This window comes from Heterodontus francisci, chromosome 3, assembly GCF_036365525.1.
Source record: "Heterodontus francisci isolate sHetFra1 chromosome 3, sHetFra1.hap1, whole genome shotgun sequence".
Taxonomy (NCBI): domain Eukaryota; kingdom Metazoa; phylum Chordata; class Chondrichthyes; order Heterodontiformes; family Heterodontidae; genus Heterodontus; species Heterodontus francisci.
Window position 1 is genome coordinate 107023544 of NC_090373.1, and position 24777 is coordinate 107048320.

At 41.7% G+C, this 24777-nt stretch overlaps 1 protein-coding gene across 1 annotated transcript in view; it reads right to left on the bottom strand.

Moving 5' to 3' along the window:
- clvs2 (clavesin 2) overlaps positions 1-24777 on the bottom strand; it is an 89477-nt gene that overhangs the window by 50589 nt on the left and 14111 nt on the right. Inside the window, exon 2 of the mRNA XM_068025369.1 lies at positions 24384-24558. Within this exon, the coding sequence (XP_067881470.1) occupies positions 24384-24558 (175 nt within the window). The remainder of the gene's footprint in view (positions 1-24383; positions 24559-24777) is intronic.

Sequence of the window (24777 nt, forward strand, 5' to 3'; positions counted from 1 at the left end):
ATGTGGTCCCCAACTCCAAATCATCTATATAAATTGTAAATAATTGCGGTCCCAACACCGATCCCTGAGGCACACCACTAGTGGCTGATTGCCAACCAGAAAAGCACTCATTTATCCCCACTCTCTGCTTCCTGTAAGACAACCAATCCTCTATCCATGCTAATACTTTACCCCTAACGCCATGCATCCTTATCTTATGCAGCAGCCTCTTGTGCGGCACCTTGTCGAAGGCCTTTTGGAAATCTAGGTACACCACATCCACTGGGTCCCCATTGTCCACCTTGCTCGTAATGTCATCATAGAATTCCAAAAGATTTGTCAAGCATGACCTGCCCTTCATAGATTTGTCAATGACCTGCCCTTCATAGATTTGTCAAGCATGACCTGCCTGCTCTGCCATTCATTATAAGCATGGCTGATCATCCAACTCAGTAACCTGTTCCCGCTTTCGCCCCATACCCTTTGATCCCTTTAGACCCAAAAGCTATATCTAACTCCTTCTTGAAAACATACAATGTTTTGGCCTCAACTGCTTTCTGTGGTAGCGAATTCCACAGGCTCACCACTCTCTGGGTGAAGAAATTTCTCCTAATCTCAGTCCTGAAAGGTTTACCCTGTATCCTTAGGCTATGACCCCTGGTTCTGGACTCCCCCACCATCGGGAACATCCTTCCTGCATCTACCCTGTCAAGTCCTGTTAGAATTTTATAGGTTTCTATGAGATCCCCCCTCACTCTTCTGAACTCCAACAAATATAATACTAACCAACTCAATCTCTCCTCATACGTCAGTCCCGCCAGTCCAGGAATCAGTCTGGTAAACTTTCGCTGCACTCCCTCTATAGCAAGAACATCCTTCCTCAGATAAGGAGACCAAAACTGCACACAATATTCCAGGTGTGGCCTCACTAAGGCCCTGTATAATTGCAGCAAGACATCCCTGCTCCTGTACTCAAATCCTCTCGCTATGAAGGCCAACACACCATTTGTCTTTTTTACCGCCTGTTGGATCTGCATGCTGACCTTCAGCGACTAGTGTACGAGAACACCCAGGTCTCGCTGCATATTCCCATCTCTCAGTTTATAGCCGTTCAGATAATAATCTGCCTTCCTGTTTTTGTTACCAAAGTGGATAACCTCACATTTATCCATATTATACTGCATCTGCCATGCATTTGCCCATTCACTCAACTTGTCCAAATCACCCTGAAGCCTCTCTGCATCCTCCTCACAACTCACCCTCCCAGATTTATTACCCATCCCTAATTGCCCTTGAGAAGGTGATGGTGAGCTGCCATCTTGAACCGCTGCAGTCCATGGGGTGTAGGTACACCCGCAGTGCTGTTAGGAAGGGAGTTCCAGGATTTTGACCCAGCGACAGTGAAGGAACGGCGATATAGTTCCAAGACAGGATGGTGTGTGGCTTGGAGGGGAACTTGCAGGTGGTGGTGTTCCCATGCATCTGCTGCCCTTGTCCTTCTAGGTGGTAGAGGTCGCGGGTTTGGAAGGTGCTGTTGAAGGCATTTTGGTGAGTTGCTGCAGTGCATCTTGTAGATGGTACACACTATTGCTGCTGTGCGTTGGAGGTGGAGGGAGTGAATGTTTGTGGAAGGGGTGCTAATCAAGCGGGCTGCTTTGTCCTGGATGGTGTTGAGCTTTCCGAGTGTTGTTGGAGCTGCACCCATCCAGGCAAGTGGAGAGTATTCCATCACACTCTTGACTTGTGCCTTTGACAGGCACTGGGGAGTCAGGAAGTGAGTTACTCGCCACAGAATTCCCAGCCTCTGACCTGCTCTTGTAGCCACAGTATTTATATAGATGGTCCAGTTCGGTTTCTGGTCAATGGTGACCCCCGGGATGTTGATAGTTGGGATTCAGTGATGGCAATGCCATTGAACTTCAAGGGGAGATGATTAGATTCTCTCTTGTTTGAGATGGTCATTGCCTGGCACTTATGTGGTGCAAATGTTACCTGCCACTCATCAGCTTGGATGTTGTCCAAGCCTTGCTGCATATGGACACAGGCTGCTTCAGTATCTGAGGAGTCACAAATGATATTCCAGATTTAATTGACAAAAATCCAGGTTAGGACATTCTAGTCAACAGTGAATGCAGAAAATATCAGAGCATTTCATTTTCCAGCATACATCGAGTACACAGTACAGAAACATACCATTTGGCTCAAATGAACAATGCAGGCATTTATATTCAATATAAGCCTCCTCCCAACCTACTTCTTCTAACCCTATCAGCAGAACCTTCTATTCCTTTCTCACTCATATGCTTATCTAGCTTCCCTTAAATGCATCTATCCAGTTTGCCTCAACTACTCCTTGTGGTAGCGCATTTTCATAACATTGCTATGATTTATAGAAATTAATGAAAGGGTAAATATAGCTATTGTTTTTAGAGAAATAAGCATACCTTCATTATAAGAGAAAGTGTGCATATGTGTGAGAGACCAGCACAGTAATATACAAAGAAAACTTCTTTAGAAATAAAGAAATTGACCATGGAGCAACATCAGTATCACTCTTCAGTCTGCCAGTCCATATCCCCCATACCTTAAGGTGCTGCCCTAAACTTTACAAAGTTATGTCATATTTCCATACAGTCCCCATCGCTTATATCGCGCTTAAATTTTGTTGTTAAAGTGTTTGCCTGCTGTATGAGGTGAACAGTAAAAATGAGTAGTGCTTCTTGATGTTAACTTGACATTCAAAATGACCCATATCACACTAATGGGTATGAGTGTTCATAAGATTTATTTACACTGCACTCTTTAACAAAGTCAAAAAATAGTAACTTATTATTTCATTATAGAGATATAATTGTACAGTTTGAACCACAGCTGTCCTACTTGTCACCGGTAAAGAACTCTGTAAAGCGTCTGCATTGTCTTTTCCTGGGAGTACAGCCGCAAACGTTTTCTATCATTCTGAGCATGTCCCAGTCTGGCTTTCCATCATTTTGCTACTGTATAACACACTGCACTGTTAAATCCAGATCAAACTCCATGTTGCCAAAATCATGTCACTGTTTTTGTCCAGATTCTGTTCTTCTTTGTCGTCATTGTGCCGACCCCTCCTATGTCATGGGCATCAGTTTCAGGTGGAGTGTCAGGGTTGCTCAGTTTGCAATTCTACAATGTAACCATCCAGAAAAAATACCTGTAGTCTTCCAGGTGGTTCTTTTCGCACTGTAAACCAGTCAGGTGGTAAACTCCTCTAAAACAATGAGGATTTCATGATTTACCAATTATTGGCAGATTGCATATTTCTCTGCTCTCCACATTGCAGCAACCCATTACGGAATTTCTTCCTTTAGCTTTACTTTTGGCCAAGCAGAGCTTTAGAAGTGAAGACCACACCTATAGAAAACACCAGTCTGTTCACAATTAAAGGTGTTCTGTGGTTCATAACCTTTCAGCAGCACAGGCAACACATTTTCTAACTGCTGCTCTATACCACTGGCATCTGAATTAATTTTATTTCCATGTGCACGGTGGAACTCTATGTTGTGACAAGACTTCCATCTCTGAAGCAATGCTTCTGAGGGATTAAAATCAGGCCTTCAAAGTGCTTCCGCCCAACTGTTTGGCTTTTTGTGCAACACAGTTAAATGCATCTTTCCCAGTGCATTGTGAACACTGAGCAGAAGTGCCTCCTTAGCTTCCTGATCCTTTCCTTCCCATTTCCTCTTTCCTTCTGTTGATGTCATTCAATGAACAACTGTTCAACAAGTCAATGACAGTAGATTTCAGTTGACCAAGGTGGTGCACTAGGTCATCCTGGCCATCTTTGCCAGCTCATCCATCTTGTTTAGAAAGTCAGATTTTTTGCTGAGGCTCATTGCTTTTCTCTTTCCAGCTGCTGTGGTGTTAGTGCAAAATATAATCCAACACTAACAACAGGGGATTAAGTAACCACGGTAATTACACTTTAACGAGGTGCAAACAGTTGATTGAACTGAGTCAGCCTGAAATAGCTGGGCTGCTAAATAATATAAGCTATTGACATTTATAGGAATGGCAAATGTCTAACCTTAATGGCCCAGTATAAATGGCCAGCTGGAATAAGCATGGACAATATAAATTGTGAAGACTATTATAATATTGCTATAATACTTTAAAAATGCTGAATTGCATATAATGCAGACAAATAATTTAGATTGGTTATAAAAGCAAAATACTGCGGATGCTGGAAATCTGAAACAAAAACAAGAAATGCTGGAATCACTCAGCAGGTCTGGCAGCATCTGTGGAAAGAGAAGCAGAGTTAACGTTTCGGGTCAGTGACCCTTCTTCGGAACTGACAAATATTAGAAAAGTCACAGATTATAAGCAAGTGAGGTGGGGGTGGGGAAAGAGATATCTCTTTCCCCACCCCCACCTCACTTGCTTATAATCTGTGACTTTTCTAATATTTGTCAGTTCCGAAGAAGGGTCACTGACCCGAAACGTTAACTCTGCTTCTCTTTCCACAGATGCTGCCAGACCTGCTGAGTGATTCCAGCATTTCTTGCTTTTGTTTTGAATTTAGATTGGTTGTTCAGTTAAAAATAATTGGAGACATTTGTGATAATCAGATATTTGGTTTGTTTCATTATCACCTGCATGGGGTTATCTGCTAGACACAACAGTCCTATAAATTCAACTAGTGGATTGCCGAATAGTTTTTCTCAAAATAAGTCAGATGATACATTATTTTAAAATAACAAGAGGGTGATACCATTTCATCCACAATGTGTTATTTTGCTGATAAGGTGGAACTCTGTTTAAAGTAGCCTGTCTTTTTAAGGCCACAAAGTTTAATAGTTGTAAGCAAACAGTGCCTGAGCTCAATCACAGTCTAACTGGCATTTAATGATGTAGCCTGCCAACTAGAACATGCTCAGAAATTTCCAGGTCCAAGTCAGAAGAAACAGCATGAAGCACCTGCCTTTCTTTATAATTTTGACAGCTTTAAGTATGGGAGTCATTTTTTTCTATTAGTCTGCAATGAAAGTAAACCTGCCTTGCAGTGTAACTTCTACCCTCCCATAACTCCACACCTGACCTTGGCCAATTCTTGGAATAAAATTGGTGGGTTGTGTTTTTTGCTTCCAGTGTTGCCAGATTACTTGCCTCTGTGAGGGCAAGGAATTGATTGTTGTGCCTGCTGCAACTTTGGCATGGCCAGTGGTTCCAGCAGAAGTTTTAAAAATGATAGTTTCAGAATCTCACATCCATTACAGTTTATTGCTCGGTGATAAATTACACCAAGCATGGTGACCTTTTTATAATTCCCACTCCCTCTCTCCCGTTGTGGTCCCATACAAATGCTGAATTCCAGGAACATATGGCATTTCTAGTGATCAGTGTTGCTCAGGTACAAATGGCAGGAAGTGCATTGGTCTTTAATTTATTTTGATTACAATAAGACTTACTGTACTTGAGTATTCTATGGCTGACGTCCCTTCCAACAGGAAATCACTGAAGTGGCATCGGGTGCTGGGACCCATTGAAATGGCTCCCCAACCAATTTTTGTCCCCCCGCCAGCTCAGATCTACCCAAAAACAGTTGGAGAGCACATAAAAAACTTCCTTGTTTTATTTAATCGTGATGAACACTTTCAAAACTATTATATAAAGCTAGCGGGTACTGCTGTGCAAAATACCACCAGACTGCCATTTAGCATCTAAATATTATGGGGTAAGTACAAAAGGCTACATAAATGTCCACGGAAAAAGTAATTCTAGGTGTAACACGCATGTGTGATTGTTAGGTATGACAAAAATGTTACACGTGTAACAATATGCAAGATGAAAGGCCATTTAAATATCATATATTAAAAATCTAATGTCTGTATATTTCCTGTTCAATTTCCCATTATAAATTCCTATGCTCACATTTATAACATTTGTAAAGAAAAAGACTTATATAAACATGTCACACTCTAATTACATCATCGCCACAGTGGAAGCATTTTAGCACCATGGTTAGCAGGAGAGTGTAATTAAAATGTGACATTTATACAGACAATTATATTATACAAGTGAAGATAGAAATTTTAATGGGGAAAACTGACCCCAGAAAGTATGTGTAGACTCAAGATAGTGTATATATAATAAAATAATGTAGAGTGTATCTATATTCAGTCCCAATTTTTAAAGTCCTATATTTTAATAATTTTTTTTTTTATTCATTCATTGGATATGGGCATCGCTGGCTAGGCCAGCATTTATTGCCCATCCCTAATTGTCCTTGAGAAGGTGGTGGTGAGCTGCCTTCTTGAACCTCTGCAGTCCATGTGAGGTAGGTGCACACACAGTGCTGTAGGAAGGGAGTTCCAGGATTTTGACCCAGTGACAGTGAAGGAACGGCAATATAGTTCCAAGTCAGGATGGTGTGTGGCTCGGAACAGAACTTGCAGGTGGTGCTGTTCCTATGCATCTACTGCCCTTGTCCTTCTAGGTGGTAGACGTCGCAGGTTTGGAAGGTGCTGTCCAAGGAGACTGGGTGCATTGCTGTAGTGCATCTTGTAGATCTCCCATGCAAGTTGGAGAATATGGGCTCTTTCTTATCTGTCTCTGTTACCTTCATATTATTCCTCTCTCTGCTTCTCTTCTGCTCCATCTCTTTCTCTCACACCTGCCTCTTTTTGTTTGATTCTCTACGCCTACATCTTTTGCTTCCCTCTTATTCTTTTCTTCTTTTATTTACATGGGATGTGGTGGGGAAAGGTTCGCCAGCGGGTGCATTTGGGGTGAAGATTATGGTGAAAATATGATCCTCAGCCGCTGCCTTTCCATATACTTTCCCAATCACGTATGCTTTCTCCCACCTTCTCATTCCCATCACATGCCATGCCACTTCACTTTTGAACTGATGCACTCTGAGGAAAATTTGCTTTGTTCGACTTTCCATGGGCAACACCACTGGACAGCCATTAGTTTTTATTGATCAGCTAATTGTAGCTGAAAGATATGGGTTGCAGGTCATTAATTGCATGGAACACAGGAGTATTTTAAAAGTGTAACTCACAAAATTAAGACTATTAAAAACACACAAGCAGTGTACTACAAAATTAAAGCCAGCTCAAGTATAGCCATCAGGGTTACTTCCCTGGGATATTGAATTTAGCTTGGGACTTTCCCCCTCAACGGTGGTTTGAGTGATGCACATTATAAAACATATTGGAGACTGTGACTATTCAAAATAGGCAAAATATATAAAATGGGATAATGAGATTGGAAACTCCAATATTGACTTTTGAAAACATTTCACGAGGATCCATGTTTACTTTAGCTTTTTCTTTGATGTTTTTCAATTTATTAAACTCATTACTTATAAAAAATTTATTTTTCACGTTCTCTTTCTTGAAAATGTTTTTTTCACTCATTCTCAAGCTTTACCCTTCTTTATCCAGATTATTTTAATTAGTCGATATTCTAGTTACTTTTTCCCCTATCTGGGAAGATTGGAGTGAACCCAAGGTGACTACAGCTGGCAGGATTGCTTCACAACAAAGCTAAATAAAGCAGGGGAGCTGCAAAAACTAACAATGGTTGTAACATTTGGAGAAGCATAGAATGAGAGATAAGGGAGGAAGAAAAGAACGAAAGAATACAGATGTATAAAATTAGCCATGAATAAAGAAACACGGTGTTTTATTGCTCTCCAGATCATTTCTCTGTCCCTGTTGTTTTGCTGTCAGGTAGATTTTATGAATCAGCGTTCCCAAAGCTAAGCGTCAGGCATGAAGGTCAGTGCACATGGCCTGAATTTTTGCCCATTTATTTTTTTACATCTAAATTAATTTTCTTTTGTTACTTTCTCTCCACATCTGTCTGGTTCTATCATCCCTGTTGCTGCAGTACTTTTTCCCCCTCTCTCTGCTGTTTTTCTGATTCTTCTGTTTGGGCTGAATTTTAATAGCTCACCACTGAGATCGGAGGTGAGCTTCCGGATGGGTGCGCAGAGCCGCTACAATATTTCGTGCAATGGCTCATTAAAATGGAGGGGGCAGAATGCTCGCCCCTGATGACGCAGAAGCATAATGAGAGAGGAAGTACTAGAGGGTGTGACATCCTTGAAAGTGGATAAATCGCCAGGGCCGGATGGATTGCATCCCAGATTGTTAAAGGAAGCCAGGGAGGAAATAGCAGATGTGCTGAGGATCATCTTCAAATCCTCACTAGATACAGGAGAGGTACCAGACAATTGGAGGTATGCAAATGTTGTACCATCATTTAAAAAGGGTGCGTGGGATAGGCCAAATAATTATAGGCCAGTCAGTCCGACCTCGGTAGTGGATAAATTATTAGAATCAATCCTGAGGGACAGGATAAACTGCCACTTAGAAAGGCATGAATTAATCAGTGATAGTTAGCATGGATTTGTTAAGGAAAGGTCATGTCGTACTAATTTAATTGATTTTTTTCAGGAAGTAACAAGAAGGATTGATGTGGGTAGTGCAGTGGATGTGGTCTACATGGACTTTAGTAAGGCATTTGACAAGGTCTCGCATGGCAGACTTGTCAGTAAAAGGAAAACCCATGGGATTTCGTAGCAGGTTGGATCCAGAATTGGCTCAAGGACAGGAAACAAAGGGTAGCAGTCGATGGATGTTTTTGTGAATGGAAAGCTGTTTCCAGTGGCGTTCCACAGGGCTCAGTGTTGGGTCCCTTGCTGTTTGTGGTATATATTCATGATTTGGACTTAAATGTGGGAGGCATGATTGGGAAATTTGCTGATGACACAAAAATTGGTCGTGTAGTTGATAGTGAAGAAGATAGCTGTAGACTCCAGAATGATATCAATGGTTTGGTTGAGTGGGAGGAAAAGTGGCAAATGGAATTCAATCCAGATAAGTGTGAGGTAATGCATTTGGGGAGGGCAAATAAAGCGAGGGAATACACAATATGTGGGAGGATATTGAGAGGGATAGAAGAAGTGAGAGACCTTGGAGTTCATGTCCACAGGTCTCTGAAGGTGGCAGGACAGGTAGATAGAGTGGTGAAGAAGGCACATGGAATGCTTTCCTTTATTGGCCGAGGTATAGAATTCAAAAGCAGGGATGTAATGCTGGAACTGTATAAAACACTGGTTAGGCTACAGTTGGAGTGTTGCGTACAATTCTGGTCACCACATTACAGAAAGGACATAATTGCTCTGGAGAGAGTTGCAGCTGTGAGGAAAGAGTGGATAGGCAAGGGTTGTTTTCCTTAGAGCAGAGGAGGCTGAGGGGTGACTTAATTTAGGTGTACAAAATTATGAGGGGCCTAGATAGAGTAGACAGGAAGGACCCTGTTCGCCTAGCAGGGAGGTCAATTACCAGGGGGCACTGATTTAAGGTGATTGGTAGAAGGATTAGAGGGGACACGAGGAAAAACTTTTTCACCCAGTGAGTGGTGGGTGTCTGGAATTCACTGCCAGGAATGGTGGTGGAGGCAGAAACCCTCAATTCTTTTAGAAGGTACCTGGACATGCACCTGAAGTGCTGCAACTGGCAAGGCTATGGACCAGGTGCTGGAAGGTGCAATTAGATTGGGCGGCTAGTTTCTATTTTTTTCTTCTTCTCGGCCGGCATGGACACAATGGCATGAATGGCCTCCTTTTGTGCCGTAATTTTTCTATGGTTCTATGGTTCTATTTACATTTTAAAAATGAAACGCAACTGTGTTTTCAATTTTCACAATCAAAAAATAAACAAAACCTCTCTTCCGCCCCCCCAATGACCTAACAAGTTTTTAATTTCCCTCTACCACCCCCGCCCCCCCCCCCCCCCCCCGCAAAAAACACTGTTTTGCCGGTCCCGTCCTTTCACCCCCAAACATACAGATCTTTTCCCTTCAACCCCTTCCCACTATCCCCTCAGCCAATTGAAACAGTTTTTCCTGCTCCACCCCCCCCCCCCCCCCCCCCGCCCACCACCTTAAAAACCTCACTCCTCCCCCCTTCCCACCAGTGTTCAACCTCGGATCTCCAAACGGAGATCCGAAGGTGCAGGACATCCGGCCACTGGCCGGAATATCGGCGTGGGACGGCCATCATGGAAAGGTAGGTAATTATCCCCTTATTATCCTTTATTTAAATATGTTTATGATGTTTTTATCACCCAGCGGTGGGAGGGCCACCCCGAGGCCTCACTGCTGATGGAAAAATAGGGCGGGGCCTTCCCAGCGTCAAGGACCATGGCAGGCCTCTCCCAGAAGAATTTTTCGGGCCTCACGCCATGACCCCTGACTGGGTGGCTGGTAAAATTCAATCCTTTGTCTTTGGTAATTCTGTCCATCACTATTACTTTCTTTCCTGTTTTTCACCTTTCTAATCCTCCACCACACTAGACTCTAACACATAAACACACCAACATAACTCAAGGAAGCATCCCTTGCACGGTGTAAGAAACAGCAACACCTTGAATTTCTCAGTATGCCTGCTTTATGACTGCACAGCCTGCAATCAGGAAATGCAGCCGCCATATCTGTAGCTAATTCTGTCAACATTGCATTCCTGGAAATAATAAAAAAGTTTGACCTTAAGTGACAGCTCAATATCTATGAGATACTGACAGAATCCTCCAAAATTACATGCAGCATGTCCATAACATTACAACAAACAGAATCTGGCTAGTAATTGTAGCTCATGAATATATGATCTCAGGAAACTCGCACTGAAAATTGCATTATCCATTTACTGCTGAATGATATTGTGAAGATACATTCACATTACCACCCATAATATAATGTTGCGAAATTAAGGTATTGGTCACATTTGCCACCATGTGATCACAATCAAATCAATGCCTGCACATGATACAGTATTGCTTTTAAAGATCATACATTAGCAAACGCAAAATGTCTCGATTTTATGCCCCTCACTTCAAATGGACTCACCACTCATCTTTCAGCAGCCTCGCAAACATTCACTGCTAAAAACAATAAAGCAATATGATGCAATGGTTACAGCTCTGCAGTTCCAATTGAGTGTCAGGAGATATACAGCAAAACATTTGCAATTGTTGAAAACATTTTCCTGTATTCCATTAACCAGCAAACGTGGAAAAAAATAATAATGAGGGAGCTTGCCAAGACAGCCAACAAAATATGTGACATAAGAAGAAACGAAATACACAAAGACCAGAATTACATATGTGTGCCATTTTAAGAAAAACAATGATTTTAAAAGGTCAGGCAATTCTCAAAGTGAGAGGGTAATATTTCATCTGTGCATTCCGGGAACAGCAAACAACTGTCCACATGACTGATTATCAACATTGAATTAAATCGTCTGCAGTCATTCAACACATCAGCTGAAATAAATTGAATATAATAAATGCGATAGATACAGATACAGACAGTGGGGCACATTTTCCCGTTCCTACACTAGATTGAATTGGATGCAGTGCATAGTGGATTGCACACCCATAAAAGACTCACCTAATAGTCCTCTATGTGCTGTGACCAGGTGATCTAGTAGGTCCAGGTGCTGGCACAAGAAAATCTTCCTCATTGAGACATAGGCAAATAGTCCAATAGAGTTAGAAAATGTTAGTTAGGATAAATAGTGGTTAGAATGAAACCCTATTCATGATACCCTTTTTGTGGGCACATTCCTTTAAAAGGAACATGGGTTTGTTTCTATTGGTGATATTAAACAGGAGAAGACTTAATGCATTCTATTACATTACTCGTGGCCTATTTTAATGAAGGTCAAAATAGTGGATTGAGGAACATCATATGAACAGGTTAATTGTTTGGTCACCAATAATGCAAACAGTAATTTCCAAACTTTTGCTATTTATATTGAGATGTCTCTCCCTACCATAATTTTCAAGTCTTTTTCCTCAGTCCCTTGGTGGCTGTTCCTGATACCACTACAACTCTGCCTAACCTCATATACCGGCTCCCCACTGGACGTGAAATCTCAGATTTTCCCACCCTAACTGGTGATATCAGTGCCAGATTTATCATTGGGTATATTTTCAGCCAGTGATTTTATGCTGAGGAATATGATTCTTCCCCAAATGCTTTAAATGGCGAATGAATTTCAATATAGATAAGTGTGAGGTGGTTCATTTTGGTAGGAGGTATAAGGAGGTTACATATACATTGGAAAATAGGATTGGGGTAAAGGAGTAAAGGGATCTAGGGATAGATACATAAATCATTAAAAGTAGCAGTACAGGTTAACAAGGCCATAACAATGCAAATAAAATACTGGGATTTATTTCAAGAGGAATAAAATTGAAAAGCAGAGAAGTTATGTTAAACTTATGTGGAACCTAGGTTGGACCATACTTTCAGTATTAGAAACAGTTCTGGCCTCCATATTATAAAATTACTGGGATGGGACCAGAATTGAGAGCTTATAACTATCAGATAAGACTGAATAGGGAGGAGATTTTTTCTCTAGAAAAGAAAAGACTGAGGGGTGATCTAATAGAGCTTTTTAAAAATATGAAGGGTCTGATAGGGTAAGATGCAGAGAAGATGTTTTCACTTTAGGAAGAGTTCAAAACTGGGGGTCATAAATTTAAGATAGGCAATAATAAATCCAATAAGGAATTCAGAATAAACTTCTTTTCCCAGAGAATGGTTAGATTATGGAATATGATGTCACATTGGGAGTAGTTGAGACGAATAGCATAGATGCATTTAAGGGGAAACTAAAGTGCATGTGGGAGAAAGGAATTAAAGGTTATGTTGACAGGGTGACATAAAGATGAGAGGAAGCTCATGTAAAGCCTAAACATCAGCATAGACCACTTGGGCCAAATGGTCTATTTCTGTGCTGTAATGTTTATGTAATAATTCTATGCAATAATTAGTAGGAAAATAAATTGACAGGATTTAAAGTGATTAGGCCTTACATTTGGTTGTGCTTAACGGGCAGCAGTCAAAATGATGGATGCTTTAAGTTTTATTTTGGCTGATTTCATCCAACACAAATTCAAAAACAGAAATAAAAGAAAACCAGCCAGTTATGAAGTTGATTTTTCTCATTTCACACTTTTCCAATAGCAAGATTGGAACATTATTGGCATAAATAGTGTGTATTGAATTATGCAGCTGTGGAATGACCAAAGCCTAATCTAAATGCCAAATAAAGATTTTGTAATGCCTGGATAGTAGATTGGAATATAGTGCTCTTAATACGTAGATTGACTGCAATAACCTGACCTTAACTGACTCTTGCTGGCAGCTTTGACTCGACCGGATCCTGCTGGTAATTCTAGAATGAGCAGAATCCTGATGACAGGCCACACACTCAAACAAATTAATGAACTTGCAATTCACAAAGCCAGCTACTCTTAATATGGATAGAATGGCATACTTGGGTGATTAACTTATAACTCAGATTTTTAAAAAATAAATGAAATAAACCTTACACACTGAAATGAATGAACGTGTAAAATGTTACGACACAGAAGGAGACCATTTGGCCCATCACACCTTTACCAGCTTGCTGAAAGAGCTGTTAAACATAAAAATATAAGAAATAGGAACAGGACTAGGCCATCTGACCTCTCGAACCTGATCTGCTGCCATTCAATAAGATTATGGCTGATCTTCTACATCAACGCCACTTTCCAGTCCTATCCCTTGATTCCCTTATTCCCATACCTTAACCTATTATCCAGGCCCTTTATTTTTATTCTTTTTTCTAATATAGATCCACTTCCCTTATAAAAGCTCTTATGGATTCTGTTCCCACCTGGTAAAATCCGTCATGATTTAATAACCCTCTGCATAAAACAATCCATCTAAGCTTTTCTTTCATTCTTTAAGGGATGACCTTAAACAAATGCCTACCCACTTGCTATTCAGTCGCTGGCCAGCAGAAATAATTTTGCTCTATATATCTTATCAAAACAAAACAATGTTCACCTCTATCAGATCTCCCCTTAATCTTGCTTACTGTAGTGTAAGTTCCTCAACCTCAAGTAGCTGTCCAACTCCCTTTTAAAATTATTTATGCAATCTGTTTCTTCCACCTTTTCAGTTACAGTATTCCAGATCCTGGCAACTCTCCTGGTGAAAACATTTCTTCTTGCCTCCCCTCTAGATCTATTGACAATGATTTTAAACCTATGGCCTCTGGTTATTGACCCACTTGCCAGAAGGAATAGATTTTTTTCTGCCTACTCTAACAAAACCTCTCATCATCTTGAAAGTCTCTTTTAGGTCACCTCTGAGCCATCTCTGTTCCAAGGAAAACAGTCCTAACTTTTCCAATCTCTCCTCATAACTAAAGTCCCTTATCTCTGGTTACATCCTGGTAAACATCCACTGTACCCTTTCTAAGGCCTTTACATCTTTCCTGAAGTGTTATGCCCAGAATTGTCCACAATATTGCAGCTGAGGCCTAACCAGAGATTTATAAACTACTAGCATGAACTACTAGCATCATATTCTATTGGCTGAATTTTGTTGAGCTCCCAACATCATTGGTGGGGGGAGACAGGAAGATCGCAGCAGCCCGCCATGGAGCCCGACGCAAAGATTGCTGTGCCCGATCTCCGCAGCAGTGGAGAGGCTCCATGGCTGAACCCCGCCACTCAGCGATAGGACCCAACTTTAAATATTGAAATAAAATACATGAATAAATTAGCATCTCATGTCCCATGACCTTACGGGCTGTCCGCAATCTTTCATGTGACAGCTGGCACTCACATGCGTTCACTTTCACATCCAGGGAAAGCTGGCGCCACCAAGGTGGGGAAGGAGGTAACTTAGGATCTTTAGTGTAGTGAGGAGGGAAAACGGGGTCAACTCTGCATTTCTAGTGTTGGGGGGGGAAGGGCTGACCTCTGCACTTTGTTCAGTTGGGAGGGGAAGAGGTCAGCAATTCAATTTAAATGTTTTGGGCGAGGGCTATCATTTATTTTCTGTGTACTGGTGGCGGAGGGGGCAACAGGTCACACATTTATGTACAGTATAGTTGGGGAGGTGAGGATCTGGGGTTGAACTTTGAACTCTCTGAGCAGGTATGTAGCCCTTTAAAAATGGTGCCAGTGCCTGCACAGAGGCAGCTGACGCTGTTGCCAGCATCGCAGTGCCCGCTGCCGCCACATAATTGAGGGGCGGACTGACCTGCGTATGGAAATGAGCCGCCGTGCGTTAGATTGCAGCAATATGGTGGCATGGCTCACTGCCGCTCCCGGCAGCGGGAGAATAAAATTCAGCCATATGCCTCTATTTATAAACTCAAGTAAACTATGGGGGCCCACTGGGGGTCTTGGATTACCCCCAAAGGAGGGAGCCTCCTTCAGCAGCAGGCCCTTCTGCCTTCAATAAAATTGAAGAGGAGGCAGGGAGAGGTCCTTAAGTGGCATTCTCCACCCTGGACAAAATGGCACCGATCCTGGGCAATGTCAGCAACGGCGCCCCATCCATTTTGTTTGACCCTCCACACCCATGCCCATCTCCAAAGGCAGCACAAAATCCTGCCTGTTAACTCTGTTTCTCTCTCCACAGATGCTACCTTACCTGCTGAATATCTCCGGCATTTTCTGTTTTTATATTGGAAAAGTTACAATTGTTCTTCTTGTAATAGAGAAGCTTAAAAGGTCATATACGAGCATATGAATTAGGAGCAGGAGTAAGCCACTTGGCCCCTCGAGCCTGCTCCGCCATTCAACTAGATCATGGCTGATCTGATTGTAACCTCAACTCCACATTCCCAACTACCTTGATAATGTTTCACCCTTTGTTTATCAAGAATCTATCTCCCTCTTACTTAAAAATATTTAAAGACTCTTACTATCCTGCCGATAACTCCCTCTCCTCTTTTATTGTAATCTTCACATCATCCACTTCCTTTGTGAAGGCAGATGTAGAGTACTCATTTAATACTTTAGCCATGTCCTCTACTTCTACATGAAGATTTCCTTTTAGGTCTTAATAGGCCCAAATGTTTACCCAGTCACCACCTTATGCTTTATATGCTTATAAAATATTTTAGGATCAATTCATTGTTGTCTGCTAATCTTTTCTCGTAGCCTCTCTTTGCCTCCTGTGTTGACTTTTTAAATTTCCCCCTGTATTTTCCATAATCTTCCTGGTTATTAACTGAATCTTGGTCCTGACATTTGTCGTAAGCCTCCTTTCTCTGTTTTATTTTAATTTGTATTTCCTTTGTCATTCAGGGCACATTAGCATTGGATGTTATACCGTTTCTCTTCAAAGGAATATGCCGAGTTTGTATCTGAACACACTCTTCTCCCTGAATGCATTCGATTGCTTCGTTGGTGATTTACGCTGGAATCACTTTTCACATCTACTTGTGATCAGTCCTTCCTTAACTCACTAAAACTAGCTCCTCCCCGGTTGAGCATTTTTACCTTTGATATTTTCTTGTCTCTTTTCATAATTACTCTGAACCAACTTATGTTGTGATCACTATTAGCTGGATGATCTCCTCCTATAGCACACTCGACTTGTCCTACTTCATTTCCCAGAACCAGATCCAGCACTGCTTCCTTCCCTGTTGGACTGGGGACATATTGATTGAGAATGTTCTCCTGTACATATATAAGAAATTCTTCTTTCCTTTCCATAGCTCTGTTTTTCCCAATCTACATTAGGGTAATTAAAGTCTCCTAATTTTACTACTCTATTTTTGATTCACGTCTTTGAAAGTTGCCAACAAATTTGCTCATCTATCTCCTTCTCGTTGTTTGGAGCACATTAAAAATCTCTCAGCAATATAACAGCTCCCCCTCTGTTCCTTAACTCAAACCAAATAGATTCAGTCCTAGAATCATCTAGTATAGTCCTTTCTATTTAAAACTGTAACATCATCCTTAATCAATACTGCCACAACCCACACTCTTTTCCTTTCTCTATACTATTTCTGAATACTCGGTAACCAGGAATATTAAGAACCCATTCCTGGCCTCATTTGAGCCATGTCTCTCTTAGTGCAACCACACCAGAATCCTATGTGGCAATTTGTGCCTGCAGTTCAGAAAATGTATTAGCTAAAGGGGAGGCAGTGATGTAGTGGTAATGTCACTAGACTAGTAAACCAGAGCTAATGCTCTGGGACATGGCTTTGTATCCTACTACAGCAGATGGTGAAATTTGAATTCAATTAATAAAAAATCTGGAATTAAATAAAGCTAGTCTAGAGCTGCTGCCCTGGCCTACAAGTGACTCCAGACCCACAGCAATGTGGTTGACTCTTAAATGGCCTTGCAAGCCACTCAGTTCAAGGGCAATAAGGGATGGACATAGCCAGCAATGCCCACATTCCCCCCCACAAACAAATTTTAAAAAGTTATGCTATGGACATTGATGTACATACAATTTAATATCTCCTGTCACTTTTGCCATTTTCATCAATCTGGCCTTGGCAATTTTTGGCATATTTATAATTTTATCAATGTTGATATCTCTCTTCCTCTGATCTCACAGCTGCTCCTTTCCACTATTTTATGGTTTACCTCCCCCTGCCAAATTAGTTAACCTCTCAGAAAGAACATTAGCCCCAGCTCTGTCCAAGTCCAACCTGTCCATCTTGTACAGATGTCCCTTCCCCTAGATCTGGTTACAATGCCCCAATGATCTGCAACCCTCCCTCCTGCACCACTTCTCCAGCCACATGTTTACCTAAACTATCTTCCTATTTCTAAACTCGCTAGTGCATGGCGCTGGGAGTAATCCTGAGATTACCACCTTTAAGGCTCTGTTTTTAATCATTTTCCTAGCTCCTGAAACTCTGCCTGAAGAAGCTCAACACCTTTTCTAACTATTACATCAGTTCCAACTTGGACCACAAGTTTTGACTGTTCCCCTTCCCCTCACAGAATGTCCTGCACCAGTTTGGTAATATCCTTTATGCTGGGATGAGGGAGGCATACCATTAAGGAATCAGTTTCAAAAATGGATGTCTACACCCTGAATTATCGAATCCCTATGACAACTGCACTTCTACACTTTTCCTGTGGTGCTAGGGGTTTGATTCTTACTGCATTCCTCCAAGAAGTCGTCACCCTCCCTGATATTCAAAACTGAAAACTGGTTAGCAAGTGCCAATGGCATAGGCAATTCCTGCATGACCTGTGCCACCCCCCCCCCCCCCCCTACCCTGTCTGGTGGGCACCCATTCCCTCACCTCCTGCATCTTCTATGGCAGTGGGGAGAAAACCTCCTGGAACATACGATCCAGGAAACTCTCGGCCTCCTGGAGGCACAGCAGTGCTGCCAGCACTCCTGAAGCTCTGAAATTCAGAGCATGAACACAAGCAACTGGTGGTGCTTCCTGTATACATGGATATCGAGGATGCATGAAGTGTCCTGGCATTCCCACATAGAACAGGATATGCATGCAACAGGACTCCCCTGGCCTGCCATGGTAGTCATCCACTGATCTCTAAATCACTGAGACCCCAAGCACTAAAACACTTAACACTGGAATCTAAAACTCTAAGGCACTGATGTCTAAGACAAGGAAACACTGACCCATAAAACTCTAAGAGACTTCTAAGAAACTGACCTCTAAAAGACAGATATTAAAATAGTAAAAAAGTTCAACTAAGAACAAGGGAATTGAAATCTAACATTTTAAAACACAATGGAAATTACCATCAAGTGAACAGCAGTGAAAAAACGTACAATTTAATGAAACAAATTAATAAACAAGTGCTAACCACTTGGTGTTACCCACCAATCCACTCCCTCCATAGCAGTGAAGTTACTTTTAAATTTCTTCTCAGTGTTCCACGTTCAACTCACGTTCTGATTGACTTACCGGAAAGTGTTTTCACTGGCTCTCTGCAGCTAGTTCTCCCACTCTCTCCACTCTCACTGACTCCCTGCTGTCAGTTTTCCCACTCTTTTTGATTCTCACTGACTCTCTGCTGTCAGTTCTCCTGCTCTCTCTGACTCGCTGCTGCCAGTTCTTCCACTATCTCTGCTCTCACTGAGTCTCTGCTGCCAGATCTCCCACTCATTCTGACTCTCAGCCATCATTTCTCTCTGTTCTCACTGAGTCTCTGCTGGTAGTTCTCCCACTCTTTCTGCTCTGACTGACTATCTGCCACCAGATCCTCTACTTCTATTTGTTGGCCTCTTGCACTGTTCTCTGCCACTTGTTTTCTTACTCTCTCTGCTACTGGTTCTCCTACTGTTATCTATTGAACTTCTGTCCCTGTTTTCCCTCAAGCTTGCTCTCTCTACTTTCCAATCTTATTTGTCAATTTTTCTTTCCTTTTTTGTCTCACGGCTGGCAGCCAGCTTGATAGCCATCATGATGGATGCATAAAGCTTTGCACCAGTTAGAAATTGTACTATGCATGAACAAAAGGAATCAAATAAATGAAAAAATGGCTCCTATGCAAGTACTTTGCCATTGAAATAAAATAAAGGGACATATACATCTAAATATAAAAGATCAATCAACCACAGGGCTCTCTTTGTAATGTAAGAAAAGATTCTCTTCGACATTAGTTTTCCAGTATTGTCCCTGGTATCTAACAACAATAATAACTTGTATTTATATAGCACCTTTAACGTAATAAATTTCCCCAAGGTGCTTTACAGGAGCATTATAAAACACAGTATGATACCGAGCCACAAAAGGAGATATTACATCAGATGATCAAAAGCTTGGTCAAAAAGGTAAGTTTTAAGGAATGTGTTAAAGGAGGAAAGTGAGGTGGAGAGGCAGAGAGGTGTAGGGAGGGTATTCCAGAGCTTGGGGCCTAGGCAACTGAAGGCAAGACCACCAATGATGGAGAAATTCAAATCAGGGATGCACAAGAGGCCAGAATTAGAGGAACCCAGACATCTTGGAGGTTTGTGGGGTTGGAGGAAATTACAGAAGTAGGGAGGGGCGAGGCCATGATTTGAAAACTAGGATAAGAATTTTAAAATCAAGGCATTGCTTGACCAGGTGCCAATGTAGGTCAGTGAGCACAGGGGTGATAGGGGAACAGGAGTTGGTGCGAGTTAAGACACGAGCAGCAGAGTTTTGGATGACCTCAAGTTTACAGAGAGTAGAATGTGGGAGACCAGCCAGGAGTGTGTTGGAATAGTCAAGTCTAGAGATAATAAAGGTTTTCAGCAGCAGATGAGCTGAGACAGGGGCGATGTTGGGTGATGTTACGGAGGTGGAAACAGGCAGTCTTAGTAATGACATGAATATGTGGTTGGAAACTCATCTCAGGGTTAAATGTGACACCAAGATTGTGAACAGAATGGTTTAATCTCAGGCTGTTGTCAAGGAGAGGGATGGAGCCAATAGCTAGCGAACAGAGTTTGGAGCGGTGACTGAAAACAATGGCTTCAGTCTTACCAATATTTAAGTGAAGGAAATTTCTGCCCATCCAATACTGGATGTTGGATAAACAATCTGATAATTTAACAACAGCGGAAGAGTGGAGAGAAGTGGTGGTAAGGTAGAGATGAGTGTCTTCAGCATACCTTGTGGAAACTAACACCATGCTTATGAATGATGTTGCCAACGGGCAGCATGTAGATGAGAAATAGGAGGGGGCCAAGGATAGATCCTTAGGGAACACCAAAGGTAACGTTACGGGAGCAAGGAGAGAAGCCATTGCAAGTGATTCTCTGGCTATGATTAGATAGATAAGAATGGAAACAGCTGAGACCTGTCCCAGCCAGCTGGACGACAGTGGAGAGGTGTTGGAAGAGGATGGAATGGTCAACTGTGTCAAGTAGGATGAGGAGGGAAAGGTTAACTTTGTCACAGTCAAATAGGATGTCATTTGTGACTTTGATAAGAGCTGTTTCAGTATGATGACAGGGCAGAAACCTGATTGGAGAGATTCAAACATGGAGCTCTAGGAAAGATGGGAACAGATTTGGGAGACAACAACACATTTGGGGAGGAAAGGAAGGTTAGAAATGGGGCAGTAGTTTGCAAGGGCACTGGGGTCAAGGGTTGTTTTTTTGAGAAGAAGGGTGATGATGGCAGATTTAAACAAGATAGGACAACACCTGAAGAGAGAAAACTATTTACAATATCAGTTAACATGGAGACCAGGAGGGGAAGTTGGGTGATCAGCAGTTTAGTATGAATAGGATCGAAGGAACAGGAGATGCCTACTTCACATGTGCAGGGCTTCATAATATCACAAAACTGTCATTGGCATTAAATCACCACACATGCCTTTGTTGTAAGACATTGCCTCACAATGTTTACTGGTCCGTGCAAGAAGGAATTCTGGGCATATATGAAGTCTCAGAATTCTTCCCTTATAGCTCCTCATAGCCATTCTCTAAGTGAACTGAAATTGGCCGTGACAAATCTTGAACCAGCTGTTCCTTCATCAACCACACCATATAGTTGAGGTCTCCACTGCAGATGCTATTGGTGTTGTCACATGCTCTATTGCAGACTACGGATTGTAGAAGGCAGTTAGTCCAACCAAGTCATATTTCTTTCTTATACAATATTTCTGGAAGCAAATGGCTGTCTAACACAGATCTGAGGTATAAGTAAAACTAGTGGTTAGCAGATTGGCCACCTACCTATACCGCATACAAAAGGAAAATCATGTGTGTTGCAAAACAATCAGCTGATACAATCCCACCAGTTTTAACCTCCTTAAGGTTTAAGGTTGCACTCCTAGTGTTAAAAGTACAAAGAAGGCCAACCTGACCCCCATCTGTCTTCAAACTGCCCAATTCTGGCTTTAGTGGTGCCACCTCAGCAGGTCAGATGACTAATCCGCACTCAGGAGGCAGATCGATCACTAAAATATTTTAAGGAGGCTGTGTGCCTCCATTTGAAGTAAAGTTTTATTTTTAGCATCTGTGCGCCAAGTTTCCCAGGCCTTGTGAATCCCAGTAGCTGAAGGGAGTAAGTGCCTTTGCAGCACTGTTTGTGGGCCAGGAGAGTTTCCCCTGGATGACCAAACTTGTCCATTTCCCCCAAGTTTGCACTCTTCCCACATTGGATTTGGGGGCCTATAAGTCACAAAGAAAAACAGAAAATGCTGGAAATACTCAGGAGGTCTGGCAGCGGTTCTGATGAGACTGAAACGTTAACTCTGTTTCTCTCTCCACAGATGCTTCCAGACCTGCTGAGTATTTCCAGCACTTCCTGTTTTTATTTCCTATTTCCAGTACCTGCAGTATTTTACTTTTATCCTATAAGCCACATCCTTGTGAACAGTTCCGTATATTAGTACAGCCCTTTTTGCATCTTCTTTTATCAATTCTTTTCCTCGTACTCTGTGCTGCTACTTGTCTGTAATATTTATTCTTCAACTTTACACCCTTCTGTATGCTATGTAACTTCTTCCAGACTTTCTGCCATGTCATCTGAGTAATTGGCACCACATTTATTCTCTCAGTAGAATTTCCACATATTAGGCTGAATTTTAAGACCGCACCGCTGATCTTGGTGGCGAGCTCAAAAAATGGCAGCCTGCCTGTACGGACCACACACCAAAGAGTCGCTGCAATCTCCCGTGCGGCGGCTCATTTAAATAGCCGATGCAGCCCGCCACCCACCCCCCCAAAATCACGTGGAGGGGGCAGGCTGTCTATCCCTGGCAATGGCATCAGCTGCCTATGCACAGGCACTTGTACCATTTTTAAAGAGCAGCCAGCCCTGCTAGCACATTTACATTTTTAAAGAAGTAACCCTCCCAAATTAAATAAATAAATTGCTTTCCCACCCCCCAATCACAATTACTAAAATACTTAACCTTTACATCTGACCTTCCCCTTCCCCCCAAACTGCACAAACTTTATTCAAACCTTCCCACTATCTCCTATCCCCATTATGTGCATTTGACCCCATCCACCAAGCCGCACACCACCCCTCCCCCCCAACCCCGCACTGAAATCTTACCTCCTCTCCCCTCCCCACCAGTGTGGCGCAACATTTGAAATTTGATGATTTGAAGGCGTGAGAATGCCGGCCACCAGAGGACCCTCAAGATTGCAGGCAAGTGTATGTTGTTCATTCATTTTATTGATTGAATACCCCTCCGCCACCACCAGGAGAATCAGGCTGGACCCTCGCAGCATCAAGGTCCTTGGTGGGCCTCATCCAGACCCACCTTCAGGCTTCACCCTGCCACAGAACTCGAATCCAGGGGGACAACAAGATCTAGCCCATTGTCTCCTTAGTACATTGGAGTTGCCTTCTCCCATTGAAAAATCTGTTTGCAACAGTCCATTACAGAGTCTACTCATACAACCAAAGCTTGATTAGAAAATTGGGCTTTCCACAACTTTTATTGAGTAGTTCTCCACAGGTATTATGCAATCCTCAACTGCAATCATGAACTTTTCAATATTTGTATAGGTTTAGTGCCTCATGAGCTGATTGAGAAGCATTAAAGGTGCATGTGTTATCTTTTTCATTACACCAATGAAGGGGTGGTTGCTTAGCTTGGTTGGCTGGACAGCTCATATGTGATATAAAAAGATACCCACAGCACAGGTTCCCTCCCCCTACTGGCTGTGGTAGTTTATAGAGGCCTGCCTCCTTGCCTTATTCTATGCTTGTAGAGTGGTGACCCTCAAGCTATACATCACCAACTGTCTCTCTCAAATGGGAGAGATACTTTTAGGACTATGGTTACTGCAACAACTCTAATGAAACTCCAGTTTCAAGAATCACCTATTTCAAGAAGGTGAAAATGGGAACTTTGCCTGCTTTTCAAAAACAAAGAGGAAATAATAGCCATTGTCAATAAGACAGTGATGCATAAGTAATTTCTATTAAAGAACTAGTTTATCTATGGGAGTGTGCCTGAAGCTGATCAGCTGGCTGTAGATGATTATTGTGGTGCAAATAGCTTCATTCAAAGACAATTTTGTTTCATTTTATAATGTTCAGATGTTCAGGGAAATATGTTAAGAGAACTAAATTCCCAGCTTCAAAGAATGGTATATGCCAAGTAAAAATTTTGATTTCCCCCTGCTAGAGCAACATTTTTCACTGCATGTTTTTATTTTAAATTCATCTATGCATATACATATTTGGTGACTTTGTTTAACAGAATGGGATATTCATCGTGATAGAATGGATGTATTCTTAGGATAGATAAAAACATAGGAAGTATGAAAAATAGTTTTGGTAAAAAAAGGCACAAGAGTCTTTTTTATTAGGACTGCAGTATATTCATTTCCCAGACTAAAATCACTTCAACTTGAATTATTTCTTTCTGCAAAAGACATGCCCTTCACATACCGAATACCACATGTTTCTTCTGGGGAATATCCAATTATGCGTATGAAGTATTTTGCTCTCAAAATATAATCATTGCATACAAAAGAAAAGAAAATCTTGGACAATATCATATTTTCTACAAAATGCAGTGACTTGATCTACTAGTATGAATAAAAGTATTGTTTTGAAAATCTCCATATGTTAATTAAATATTTTAATTACGAAGAGAAAACATTTGTACCTGCAGTCCTTCAATTGCCAGTCGAAGCATACTCGGGGTAAGTTTAGAGGCTTGCTTGAAAGTGAAGTTGCTCCAGTCTATGATCAAAATAAATCCATTCACTTGAAGTTCTGGGTCTTCGATCATTGCTTCCAATGATAGCAGTATGGCACGTAAAATATCTACTAACGAGTACCTGAAAACAGAGGCACTGCCATTAACAGGGCTTTTTTTTTTAGCAATGAGCAGCAAAGGTTTCAAGCTGGTGACCAAAGAACTGTAACAATTTGATTAACTCCAGCATTTGGGGCTAAGTATCATCAACAGTAGCAACTATCATAGTCTCTGGGCAACTGAAATATTATTTCAGCTAAAATAGTAAAAAAAAAACTTTATTAAAGGCATTGTGTACCAA